The sequence below is a fragment of the Pan paniscus genome, chromosome 21, assembly GCF_029289425.2.
Source record: "Pan paniscus chromosome 21, NHGRI_mPanPan1-v2.0_pri, whole genome shotgun sequence".
In the NCBI taxonomy this organism is placed as follows: Eukaryota; Metazoa; Chordata; class Mammalia; order Primates; family Hominidae; genus Pan; species Pan paniscus.
Genome location: NC_073270.2, coordinates 42,976,234 through 42,987,619, shown reverse-complemented (window position 1 = coordinate 42,987,619; position 11,386 = coordinate 42,976,234). Strand labels below are relative to the sequence as shown.

General features: G+C 50.4%; 1 protein-coding gene across 2 annotated transcripts; it reads left to right on the top strand.

Moving 5' to 3' along the window:
* Positions 1-1,849: 1,849 nt before the first annotated feature.
* GHRH (growth hormone releasing hormone) lies at positions 1,850-9,094 on the top strand. 2 transcript variants are annotated; one of them, XM_008957288.6, is made up of 4 exons: positions 1,850-3,573; positions 3,882-3,986; positions 6,038-6,157; positions 9,006-9,094. In XM_008957288.6, exons 1-4 carry the CDS (start codon positions 3,491-3,493, stop codon positions 9,022-9,024), a joined length of 327 nt encoding a protein of 108 aa, XP_008955536.1. In that variant the 5' UTR covers positions 1,850-3,490; the 3' UTR covers positions 9,025-9,094. The 2 variants fall into 2 exon arrangements, with proteins under 2 accessions (XP_008955536.1, XP_063456931.1); XM_063600861.1 differs by lacking the exon at positions 9,006-9,094 and having other exon boundaries at positions 1,850-3,986; positions 6,038-7,256.
* The last annotated feature ends 2,292 nt before the right edge of the window (positions 9,095-11,386 follow it).

The window sequence follows — 11,386 nt, the reverse complement described above, 5'->3', positions numbered from 1 at the left end:
GGCTGGAGCTATTTCATCCTTAGTGACGTAACCTCTATTCTTCTTATCTTACCCTACACTGGATAATTCTTGTTTCCCATTTTCATCCAGTGGGATCTGCAAACCCATGGATTCGGTTCTCATAGCTCAGAGGTTGCTGTGGGGTCTTGACCTATGCCTGGGGCACAGGATTTGTGGCAAATGTTGAGCCTCTTGGTTAACTTGTGCAGTTGCTGAGCCTTATCTTGAATGAGCGGGGTATTGTGTTTACTATGACTTGCCCTCCCCACCAAAGTCTGCCCTCCTATGAGGTTGTTTCAACTCCCTGAAACTACTGGATGTGCATAGGGAGGGGCCAATCAAGCAGGTGTTCCTGTTTGTCCCTGTTCTTTCTTCCCCAGAGGCCCAACAACAAAGAGCAAGAAGCTTTCCTTTTTTTCAGACCCTTTCCCACGTGCAGGTGATGGAGGCTGAGGATCCCTGTGAATGGGGAATACTGTGAATAGAGCATTGTACCTGAGAGGCTGCTGCATGGAGCGGAAGGAAGTCTGCCGGCCTGGGAATGAGGAGGCCCACTCTGAAGTGCCCACTCCAAAACTAATTTGATGGAGGATCATGGAAAATGTCCTTGTCCTCTCTAGGCTCTTTTCCTTGGCTGTAAGAGGAGCATGGGGATGCCTGCTCCAGAGGGAGAGTGCAAGGATGGGTTGTGGAGCCTGATAGGGCACAGGGGCTGGGAATCACTTGTGCCAGCCCTTGGGAGAAGGGGCAGGCAGAGGGAGAGCTTAAGCCAAGAGAAGGGGTTTGAGCTTTATTCTGGAAGAAGTGGGGAGCCAAGGGCTTCTGAGCAGGGGAGGGAGGTGATTGGGGACCTAGATCTGCCTGAATCTTTAAAAGATCAGCAGCAAAGAAGGCAAGAAAGCCAGGCTGCAGCTGGGAGACGGAAAAGGCAGTGGTTTCTGTCAAGGGGCCCTGCTTGCGTCCAAAGATCTCCCGGCTTAGGAAATTCCACTTCTGGAGAGGCAGCCTGGACCAGGTGGGGAGAAGGGGGACCAGACGTGGTATGGTGCGATGAGGAGGACGGAAGCCTGCCGAGCCTTGGTCTGAGGAACAAAAGCTTAAGTCAGACATGCGGAACATATCTAAAGGACCAGTCGTGTGGCTGCAGGTGCAGAGGCTCCGGCCCAGCAGGCGGATGTTTCACAGCCAGCCCTCGGGGTAGATCCCGTGTTCTCATCTTTTCTCTAGCCCCAGTCCTTACCGGAACGGTAGAGGCTTAACAAATATTTGCAGGAGAAGGAGATTTGGGCTTGACATGGTGAGACAAACTTCCTAACAATAAGAACTGCCTGGGCCTGGCACTGTGGCTCATGCCTATAAGCTCAACTCTTTGGGAGGCTGAGGCGGGGGGATCACTTAAGCCCGGGGGTTTGAAACCAGCCTCAGCAATATAGTGAGACTTTATCTTTACAAAAAATTTCAAAATTAGCTGGGCATGATGGCACATGCCTGCTGTCCCAGCTACTCAGGAGGCTGAGGCAGGAGGATTGCTTGAGCCCAGGAGTTTGAGGCTGTAGTGAGCTATGATTGCACCACTGCACCTCAGCCTGGGCCACAGAGTGAGACCCTCTCTCAAAATAAATAAATAAAGAACCACCTGGAAATAAGCTCCCGGGCCTGGGGATAGTGAGATCCCTGTCATTCGCTGGCAGCAAGTGCTCACTCGAGCAAGAAGTGGAGGACAGTCAGTGTGCATGTTGTGGGGATGCTCATGTCATGGAGGGAGGGGCTGACCACTGAGGCCTGGGCTGCTGCTCCCTCCAGCTCTGCAGGTACAGGGTCTCAGGCTGCAGTAAGCAGACCCCCTGAGTGCTGCCTGGGGGCCCAAGGCATCCCTGGGTTAGAGGAGACTTCAGTGCCTTCAGAAAGGAGGGTGATACCCTGAGAGGGCCGGGAGAGCAAGGTGGGTTCTGCCAGTGCTGGCCCTGCCTGCCAGAACTCCTCAGCAGGACCCAGGAGTGGGAGGGAAGGAAGCCATGTGAGGAGATTGTGGGAAAGGCGGGGGTGCTGGCCACCTCCTTGGCTGGCTGGGCCTCTGGATGGATCTACACCCCATGGAGTAGACATCCTGCTGAGAGAGGGAGAAACCCATGGGAGATGGGAGGACCCAATTCCTAGGTGGCCAGGTCCCCCGAGGCCAGCCGTGTTTCCATGTTTGGGCAGGTCTGGGCTGACAGCAGTGGCACTTGCCCCGGCGGAGGCGGGCTCTGTCCCCTGCTGGCTGTTTTCCCCCTAATTGCAGAGCATGCTGTCCGCAGGCCCCAATTAAGGGTAGTTACAGGACCTATGAGATGACTGCGCCACACTGGCTCCCCCGGCTCTTCAGTCTCTTCCAGGACTAAAACTATTCAGCAAAATCTAAGCATCTGGAGCAAGACTTAGAGCCCTTCTCCCCTCTCTCCAACTCCAAACAAAATTAAAACAGGAAGAGCCTGCCCTCTGAGAGGGTCAGTCTTAGGTAAACACAGCAAAGGTTTCTAGAGAATTCCCTATTGGTTCAGGCACTTACCTCACCAGATCCTTCCAGGAGCCGAAGTAGGAGGTCTAGTTACTATCTCGGTTTTATGGCCAGGGAAAATAAGGCTCAGAGAGGTGAAGCCACTTGTCCTGGGACACACAGCTAATGACAGCAGAGCCAGGATTTGAACTTCCAGTTTGTCTGACTCAGAGCTGAGCAGTTACCCTTGCTGCCTGCTTTCACTGCCACACTGGATGGGGTTGAATGAGGGGCACTGAGAGAAGGTTCTTTGACCTTCCCCATTCCATGCTAAGGGATCCCATTTATTCTATTTATTTAAATTTTTTTTTTTTTTTTTTTTTTTTTTTTGAGACAGGGTCTCACTTTGTCACCCAGTGTGGAGTGCATGGGACGATCTTGGCTCACTGCAACTTCCACCTCCTGAGTTCAAGGGATTCTCGTGCCTCAACCTCCTGAGTAGCTGGGATTACAGGCACACGCCACCACTCCTGTCTTATTTTTGTAATGTTAGTAGAGATGGGATTTCACCAGGTTGGCCAGGCTGGTCTCAAACTCCTGGCCTCAGGTGATCCGCCCACCTCAGCCTCCCAAAGTGCTGGGATTACAGGCGTGAGCCACTGTGCCTGGCCCCAAATCCTACTTCTAATACCTTATGGCAAGGGGAAATTTCCCTACTATCACTGGTTTTTGGTTCAACCCTATGTGGTTGGCAGGGGAGCTCCATCACGCCCATTCTACAGATGGAGAAAATGAAGTCAGAGCAGGTGGCTGGCAGAGGCAGAACATGAACTCAGGTCTGTCTGACTTCCAGTGTCTGGGTTCTTTTTCCCATCCCACAGCTTCCAAACACCAAGGACCAAGGCTTGCCATGGAGCCAAGCCCAGGGCTGGGCCAGTGAAGGCCATCCCAATGGCTGTGGCTATACCTGACCTTCCCCTCCTGTCACTCTGCAGGTGCCACCCCGGGTGAAGGATGCCACTCTGGGTGTTCTTCTTTGTGATCCTCACCCTCAGCAGCAGCTCCCACTGCTCCCCATCTCCCCCTTTGACCCTCAGGTAAGCAGCCCCTGGGGAAAGTTCCCACCACTCCCAAGCCATCCCTGCCATGGGGCAGGCGTTAGTGAATGCAGACTCAGCCCATCAGCTGGGCCCTGGCTATGTCTCCAGGCAGCACCCACTGCCCGTCCTTGCAGAGGAGGCAGACACAGCTTCACAGAGGTCACTCACAGGGGTCTGAGTCTCTCTTGGGGTGAGTGGGACAGATGGCAACAGAAGGATCTTGCAGAGACATGGCGAGTGCAGCCACGACTGTCCTCTCGCCTGGCCTCCACCCCGCCCTCTGACCCCTGACTCCTTCCGCACAGGATGCGGCGGTATGCAGATGCCATCTTCACCAACAGCTACCGGAAGGTGCTGGGCCAGCTGTCCGCCCGCAAGCTGCTCCAGGACATCATGAGCAGGCAGCAGGGGTAAGCAGGAGTTCTAGTGATTTCTTCCCACACCCTGCAGCAGAGTCTGCAGGAGCTTGTTCCCTACAGGGGACCAGGGACCAATTCAGATCTCTTCCTTGGCACAGCAAGTGTCATTTCTGGACTTCCCATAGCAAAAGGGTTCCAGCGTTAAACCTCAGCTTACCTCCATGCCTACCACGTGCCTCTTCAGGCTAGGCTCCGACAGTAACCACACTGGTAGTAGTTACCATTTAATCATGACTCCATGCCAAAAACAAAGGCTCTGCCCTAGGACATTTACAGACACTTGGCACAGTGCTGGGCACACATATGCCCTTGGTAGTGTCAGCTACTATTATTCTTAGTTTCTTGCTTTCTTTTTTTTAGAGACAGGGTCTCATTCTGTTGCCCAGGCTGGAGTACAGTGGAATGATCATGCCTCATTGTAACCTCAAATGCCTGGACTCAAGCGACCCTCCCATCTTAGCCTACCAAGTAGCTAGGACTACCAGTGTGCACCACCACAATTGACTATTTTATTTTTTGTAGAGATGGGGTCTCACTATGTTGCCCAGGCTGGTCTCGAACTCCTGGCCTCAAGTGATCCTCCCACCTTGGTCTCCCAAAGCATTGGGATTACAGTTGTGAGCCACCTTGCCCAGCTTTTAGTTTCTTCTTTATTCTTCATAACAACCCTTATCCCCATTGTACAGGGTTAATAGCTTTTTTTTTTTTTTTGAGATGGAGTCTCTCTCTGTCCCCCAGGCTGGAGTGCAGTGGCACAATCTTGGCTCACTGCAAGCTCCGCCTCCCGGGTTCACACCATTCTCCTGCCCTAGCCTCCCGAGTAGCTGAGACTACAGGTGCCCGCCACCATGCCCGGCTAAGTTTTTGTATATTTTAGTAGAGACGGGGTTTCACCATGTTAGCCAGGACGGTCTCGATCTCCTGACCTCGTGATCTGCCCGCCTTGGCCTCCCAAAGTGCTGGGATTACAGGTGTGAGCCACTGCGCCCTGGCCCAGGGTTAATAGCTTTTAAAGGACACACAAAGAGTGGCAGAGTTTGGAGCCAAACTGCCTGACTCTATAGCCTATATGTTTTTTTAGTTTTTACTTTGAAAAAAATCTCAAACTTACAAAAAAGTTGCAACAAAAGCACAATGGACTTCCATATACACTTCCAATTCCTACATTTTATCACATTTGCTTACTCTATATCTATAGCTAGATATAGATACATACACACAGAAACACATATGCTCATTAAGTATTCTTATCATTTTTGCTGAACCATTTGAGAGTAAATTGCAGTCATCATGACCCTTTACCCTTAGGTACTTCTATATGTGTTTCCTAATACCTAACCAAAGGACATCCCCTTACATAATCATAATATAATTATCAATTATAATCCATATTCAAATTTTACCAGTTGTCCCAAAATGTCCTTTATAACAATTATTTCTTTTTCTGATCTGGGACCCAATCCAGGATCATGGATACCATTTAGTTGTCATGTCCCTTCAGTTTCTTTTAATCTGGAATCGTTCCTCAGTCTTTCATGACATTGACAGTTTTGATTAGTAAAGGCTAATGATTTATAGAATGTCCCTCATGTTGAATTTGCCAGACACATCCCCATGATTAGAGGATGCGTTCCTCTAATGACGATTAGAGGAATCAGGTGATGCATTCACAGAAGTAGTGTTGTGTCCTTCTCAGTGCCTGGTATCAGGAGGCACAGGTTGGCAATTTGTGCCATTATTGGTGGATTATTGGTAGATGGTAACTTTGATCAGTTGGTTAACATGGTGTCTGCTAGGTTTCTCCTCTATAAAGTTATTTTTCCCTCTATCATTAATAATCTGTGGGGAGACGTTTTGCAACTGTGTACACTTGTACTTCTGTGCTCTTCATTACTATATATACTGCCTCCCTAAGTGTGGCTGAATCTAATTCAGTTGGGTAGAAGAGTCCACGCCAGATATTGAAATAGGCATAGGGATATACCCCTGCCTTTCCACATCCTACCCAAATAGCAACTAGTTCTCTTTTTCTAACCACACAGAGAGAGCAACCAAGAGCGAGGAGCAAGGGCACGGCTTGGTCGTCAGGTAGACAGCATGTGGGCAGAACAAAAGCAAATGGAATTGGAGAGCATCCTGGTGGCCCTGCTGCAGAAGCACAGGTATGGGTGTGTGTGCGTGGGTGCATCTAGGGACTTCAGGGCTTCCTACCCCGTGGTTTGCCAGGAAAAGGAAAAAATCCACTCCTCTCTGAAGGTATGGGGCTCTGCCAAACAAACCAAGAACAAGGACCCTCCTGACAGACATTAAGAACTAGGAGAGTGGCTGGGTATGGTGGCTCACCTGTAATCCCAACACTTTGGGAGGCCAAGGTGGGTGGATCATCTGAGGTCGGGAGTTCAAGACCAACCTGGCCAACATGGCAAAACCCTGTCTCTATTACAAATACAAAAATGAGCTGGGTGTAGTGGCGCACACCTGTAATCCCAGCCACTCGGGAGGCTGAGGCAGGAGAATCGCTTGAAGCTGGGAGGCGGAGGTTGCAGTGAGCTGAGATCGCACCATTACACTCCAGCCTGGGTGACAGAGCAAGACTCTGTCTAAAAAAAAAAAAAAAAAGAAGAACTAGGGGAGCGCCCAGGTGCGGTGGCTCATGCCTATAATCCCAGCACTTTGGGAGGCTGATGGGGAAGGATCACTGGAGGCCAGGAGTTTGAGACCAGCTTGCCCAATATAGTGAGATCCCGTCTCAATCAATCAATCAATCATTCAATCAATATTAGGAGAGTTCTTTAGTCATGAAGGGTGGAAAGTGTCTGATGGAGACCGCATCTTATCCGTGGCTGTATCCCAGTGCGGAGCCAGAGGCCAGGCTCAGTGTCCATGCCCAAAAATGTTACTCACTGAATGGTTCCGTGATACGACCCAGAAATCTGAATTTTAACAGGTGTCCCCAAGGATTCGGCTGCAGGTGAACTGACAGGCATGCTCTGGATCCCTTGCCAAGTTCAAAAAACTATCAAGCCAAAGACAGACCAGCCCTCCCACACCCTGTGGTAGATGAGTGTGCGCAGACACACGATCAGCAGACGAGAGACGTGATGACTGTCGTTCCCCAGCTCACTGGCCCTCACGTTTCTCCTGGGAGTCTACAGAGGAGGAAAAGTGAGGCAAAGAGGGGGCGGCAGCTGGCCCCAAGTCAGGGAATGGCAGGCCCAGACCTGTTTTGCCTCCCTGGAACTTCTTTGCACAAAGCCTCCACTTCCTGGGCAAAGTTTCCCAAAAATGTCGTGGCTGTTTGGAGAAACTCTGCTGGGGTTTAGAGCCTGATTTGTTGTTGTTGTTGAGATGGAGTTTCACTCTCATCACCCAGGCTAGAGTGCAGTGGCGTGATCTCGGCTCACTGCAGCCTCTGCCTCCAGGGTTCAAGTGATTCTCAGCCTCCCGAGTAGCTGGGATTACAGGCGCCTGCCACCATGCCTGGCTGATTTTTGTACTTTTAGTAGAGACAGGGTTTCACCATGTTGGCCAGGCTGGTCTTGAACTCCTGACCTCAGGTGATCCACCCTCCTCAGCCTCCCCAAGTGCTGGGATTACAGGCACCCGCCACCACGCCCGGCTAATTTTTTGTACTTTTAGTAGAGATGGGGTTTCACCATGCTGGCCAAGCTTGTCTCGAACTCCTGACCTCAGGTGATCCACCTGCCATGGCCTCCCAAAGTGCTGGGATTACAGGCATGAGCCACCGCACCCGGCCTAGAGCCTGATTTAACTGCGAGCACAAGCAGGTCCCAGTGTGGCTCTGCTGGGCACTTCTGGTCCAAGCTATTAAGCAAATCCAGTTCCCAGCGGAGCGCTCCATGGCCTCTCTCACCTTCTTCCCAACCCGATTAGACACCACCAGCCCAGAGATTTTACCACCTACAAGCAGCACCAGGCCTACAGCAGATGACAGGAGGGGCGACAACCAGTCTGGGAGGCGGGAAGAACACCTGGGCCCCAGGCCTGTTTCTGCAACTAGCGGCACAGCAACACACTTCTTCGTTTCGACTCTGTGAAAGGAGGGGTTAGCTCTTACCATCTCTAGGGTCCGCAAGACAAGAGTTCAAAAATAAAGTCACTAAGAAGAAGGCCTCCTCTGTGCCTCGCAGGCTGGGATTAAGTAATTGTTCAGCTGCTATGGCTCTCATCAGGCCCCGGTAGGGTGGATGGCTCCATGGAGGGCTAATCCTAAGAATGCAGGCTTTGTTCCCGCGAGTTAAAAGCCAGAGGCTTCACAGAGATTGAAATCACAGAGCCCGCAGAGCTGGCAGGAAGGGCCCCGAAGGCTGCTATAGCCATTGTTCCCCCTCCAGCTCGACTGCTGCAAATACCAGGATATCACTGGTGAGCAGGAATAAGTTCCTGCTTTAGAGTGCAGAGTAGAGCCATGTGACAGATGGCACACTTTTGCAGCCATCATACATTGTGTCCATGTAACAGCCCTGTAAGGAAACTGAGGCTCGGGTTTAGCCATCTTCCCACCCCTGTAAAGACCATCCAGTGACTATGACATACCACGCTCTGGACCAGAGGCATAGCAGGGTACAGGACAGCAGCGACCCCTGCTCTCATGGAATTCATAACACACCGAAGCAGCAAGGAACTAGACACGTTCTTGTACAGTCAATTACTTCATTGTGATGAATGGGAAGAGATGCTGGGGAGTGGTGATGGTGAGGCTGGGAGAACGCTGAGCCTGTCTGGGGATTAGAGGAAGCTTCTTCAAGGCGAAGTGACTGGCCCAGGGTCTCGGTGGGAGTTGGCTGGCAGAGCAGAGAGCAGGGGCTAAGCCTGGGACTCGCCTTGCTGGCATGCTTGCGCATCCTTCCCTCCACCCCACACTGCCTCTTTTGGAATCCAAAAGGCCAGCTCCTGTCACGGGAGCACCCGTCACCCTGGTTCCATGCATCCCACTCTAGCCACCCTTACTTCAATTCCCCGGATTGAGCTTGATCTTTCTTTCTGCAGCAGGAACTCCCAGGGATGAAGATTCCTCCTGTGACCCGGGCTACCTGTAGCCAAAATGCAACTGGATCCAGTTAATCCTCTCATTTCTGACCCACTTTTTCCTTTGAAAATACAATAAAATTCCCCCATACCGGTGTGCATTTAAATGTTCTTTTCTCTTCAGTCTAATTTTTTATGTGTTTTACATAGTTACATTTCCCAAAGTGGTATTACGAGGTGTAATTTTTTTTAAAGCTAACATTTACCAAGCACGCAGGGTGCAAACCAGGCAGCTTCATGCATAGAATCTCATATGCTCTTTACACAGGCTGATGGAGGGTACTGGTATCCTCCTCCTTTCACAGACAAGGAATTGAGGCTCAGAAAGTGTAACCAAATTGCCCACAGTCACACCGTGCAAATGAGAGCGCTGGGATTCAAATCCAGGCAAGTCCAACTCAGAACCAGCTCTTAACCACATTCAACTAACTTCGATCAAAGTCATCCTTCACCCACGTGTGATTTGCTCTTCTATAAGCAATACCACTTATTGATTCAACAAACTTTTTTTTTTTTTTTTTGAGACAGAGTTTCACTCTTGTTGCCCAGCCTGAAGTGCAATGGCATGATCTTGGCTCACCACAACCTCCGCCTCCCGGGTTCCAGTGTTTCTCCTGCCTGAGCCTCCTGAGTAGCTGGGATTACAGGCATGTGCCACCACGCCCAGCTAATTTTGTATTTTTAGTAGAGATGGGGTTTCTCCATGTTGGTCAGGCTGGTCTCAAGCTCCTGACCTCAGGTGATCTGCCTGCCTCAGCCTCCCAAAGTGTTAGGATTACAGGCGTGAGCCACTGCACCCGGCCTTCATTCAACAAACATTTATAGAATACCCACTCTGTGCCAGGTACTGTTCTGGGCACTGGAGAGATAGTCATGAACAAAGTCCCTGACCTTATAGAGCTTATATTCCAATGCGTGTGTGGTGGGGGAGAGAATAATAAACACAAGTCAATATAGAATATGTCAGATGTTGGCAAGTGCAAAGGATAAAGCTTTAAAGGGCCAGGGAGTGCTGGGGGTATAATTTGATCTACACTGTGTATATGTGAAGGCCTCACTGATGATGTGACATTTGAGTAAAGACCTGAGGAAGAGAGGGAGTTGGCTTTGTAAATATCAGAGTAAAGAACATTTCAGGCAGAGTGAAAACTCAACAAAGGCTTAGAGGCAGCAGTGTGGAAGGAGGACTAGCAAGGGGATCAATGTGGCTACCTGGGCCAGAGCAAGGATGTCAGTGGAAAGAAAAGAGTCCTGGAGGAGCAGGAGGCCAGCTCATGGGGACACTTGGGGGTGTTAAAAAAAAAAAAAAAAAAGTAACAAATTGACTCTTTAGTGTTTTTTTTTTGTTTTTTTTTTTGAGACGGAGTCTCACTCTGTTTCCCAGGCTGGAGTGCACTGGCACGATCTCAGCTCACTGCAACCTCCACCACCAGGGTTCAAATGATTCTCCTGCCTCAGCCTCCCGAGTAGCTGGGATTACAGGCGTGTGCCACCACACCCAGCTAATTTTTGTATTTTTTTAAGTAGAGACAGGGTTACGCCAGGTTGGCCAGGCTGGTCTTGAACTCCTGACCTCAGGTGATCCACCCGCCTCAGACTCCCAAAGTGCTGGGATTACAAGTGTGAGCCACCACCCCCAACCCAAATAGAGTTTTAAAGATTGAATTGGCTTTTGTTAGCAGTTCATGAACTGGGCAGCATCCTGAGGGGGACTCTGATAAGCTGAGTGGGAGTGGGCCTTACAGGCAAAAAGGGGCTAAAGAAGCAGAAACAGGGCACGAAAAGCAGATTGGTCATTTCAAAGTTACCTTCCTTCTGGGGTTAAAGCAGAGGGGACTTCCTGATTATGCAAGCTAAAGTAGACTGGACCCCTTCCTTTTTTTTTTTTTTTTTTTTTTTTTTTTTGAGACAGAGTCTTGCTTTGTCGCCCAGGCTGGAGTGTGGTGGCATGATCTCAGCTCACTACAACCTCTGCCTCCTGGGTTCAAGTAATTCTCCTGCCTCAGCCTCCCGAGTAGCTGGGATTACAGACACCTGCCACCACGCCTGGCTAATTTTTGTATTTTTAGTCGAGACAGGGTTTCACCATGTTGGCCAGCCTGGTCTCGTACTCCTGACCTCAGGTGATCCACCCGCCTCAGCCTCCCAAAGTGCTGGGATTACAGGCGTGAGTCACTGTGCCTGTCCCAACTGGACCCCTTCTGATTGGCTGCTGTGAATCTCATATTTCAGAAAACTGGACCATTTTAAAGTTCTGTTTGATGACATGGCACTTAGTATGTCATGAGTGACTCTATTCTGGTTGGGTCTGGTTTGTTGGGGCCCGCCTAGTGCAAGAGCTC

Bases quoted from the DNA above. Each gene is read 5' to 3' on its own strand.
- GHRH (XM_063600861.1), top strand. From the start codon at position 3,883: ATGCGGCGGTATGCAGATGCCATCTTCACCAACAGCTACCGGAAGGTG. The intron at 3,987-6,037 runs GTAAGCAGGAGT...CTAACCACACAG, and splicing joins ATCATGAGCAGGCAGCAGGG to AGAGAGCAACCAAGAGCGAG.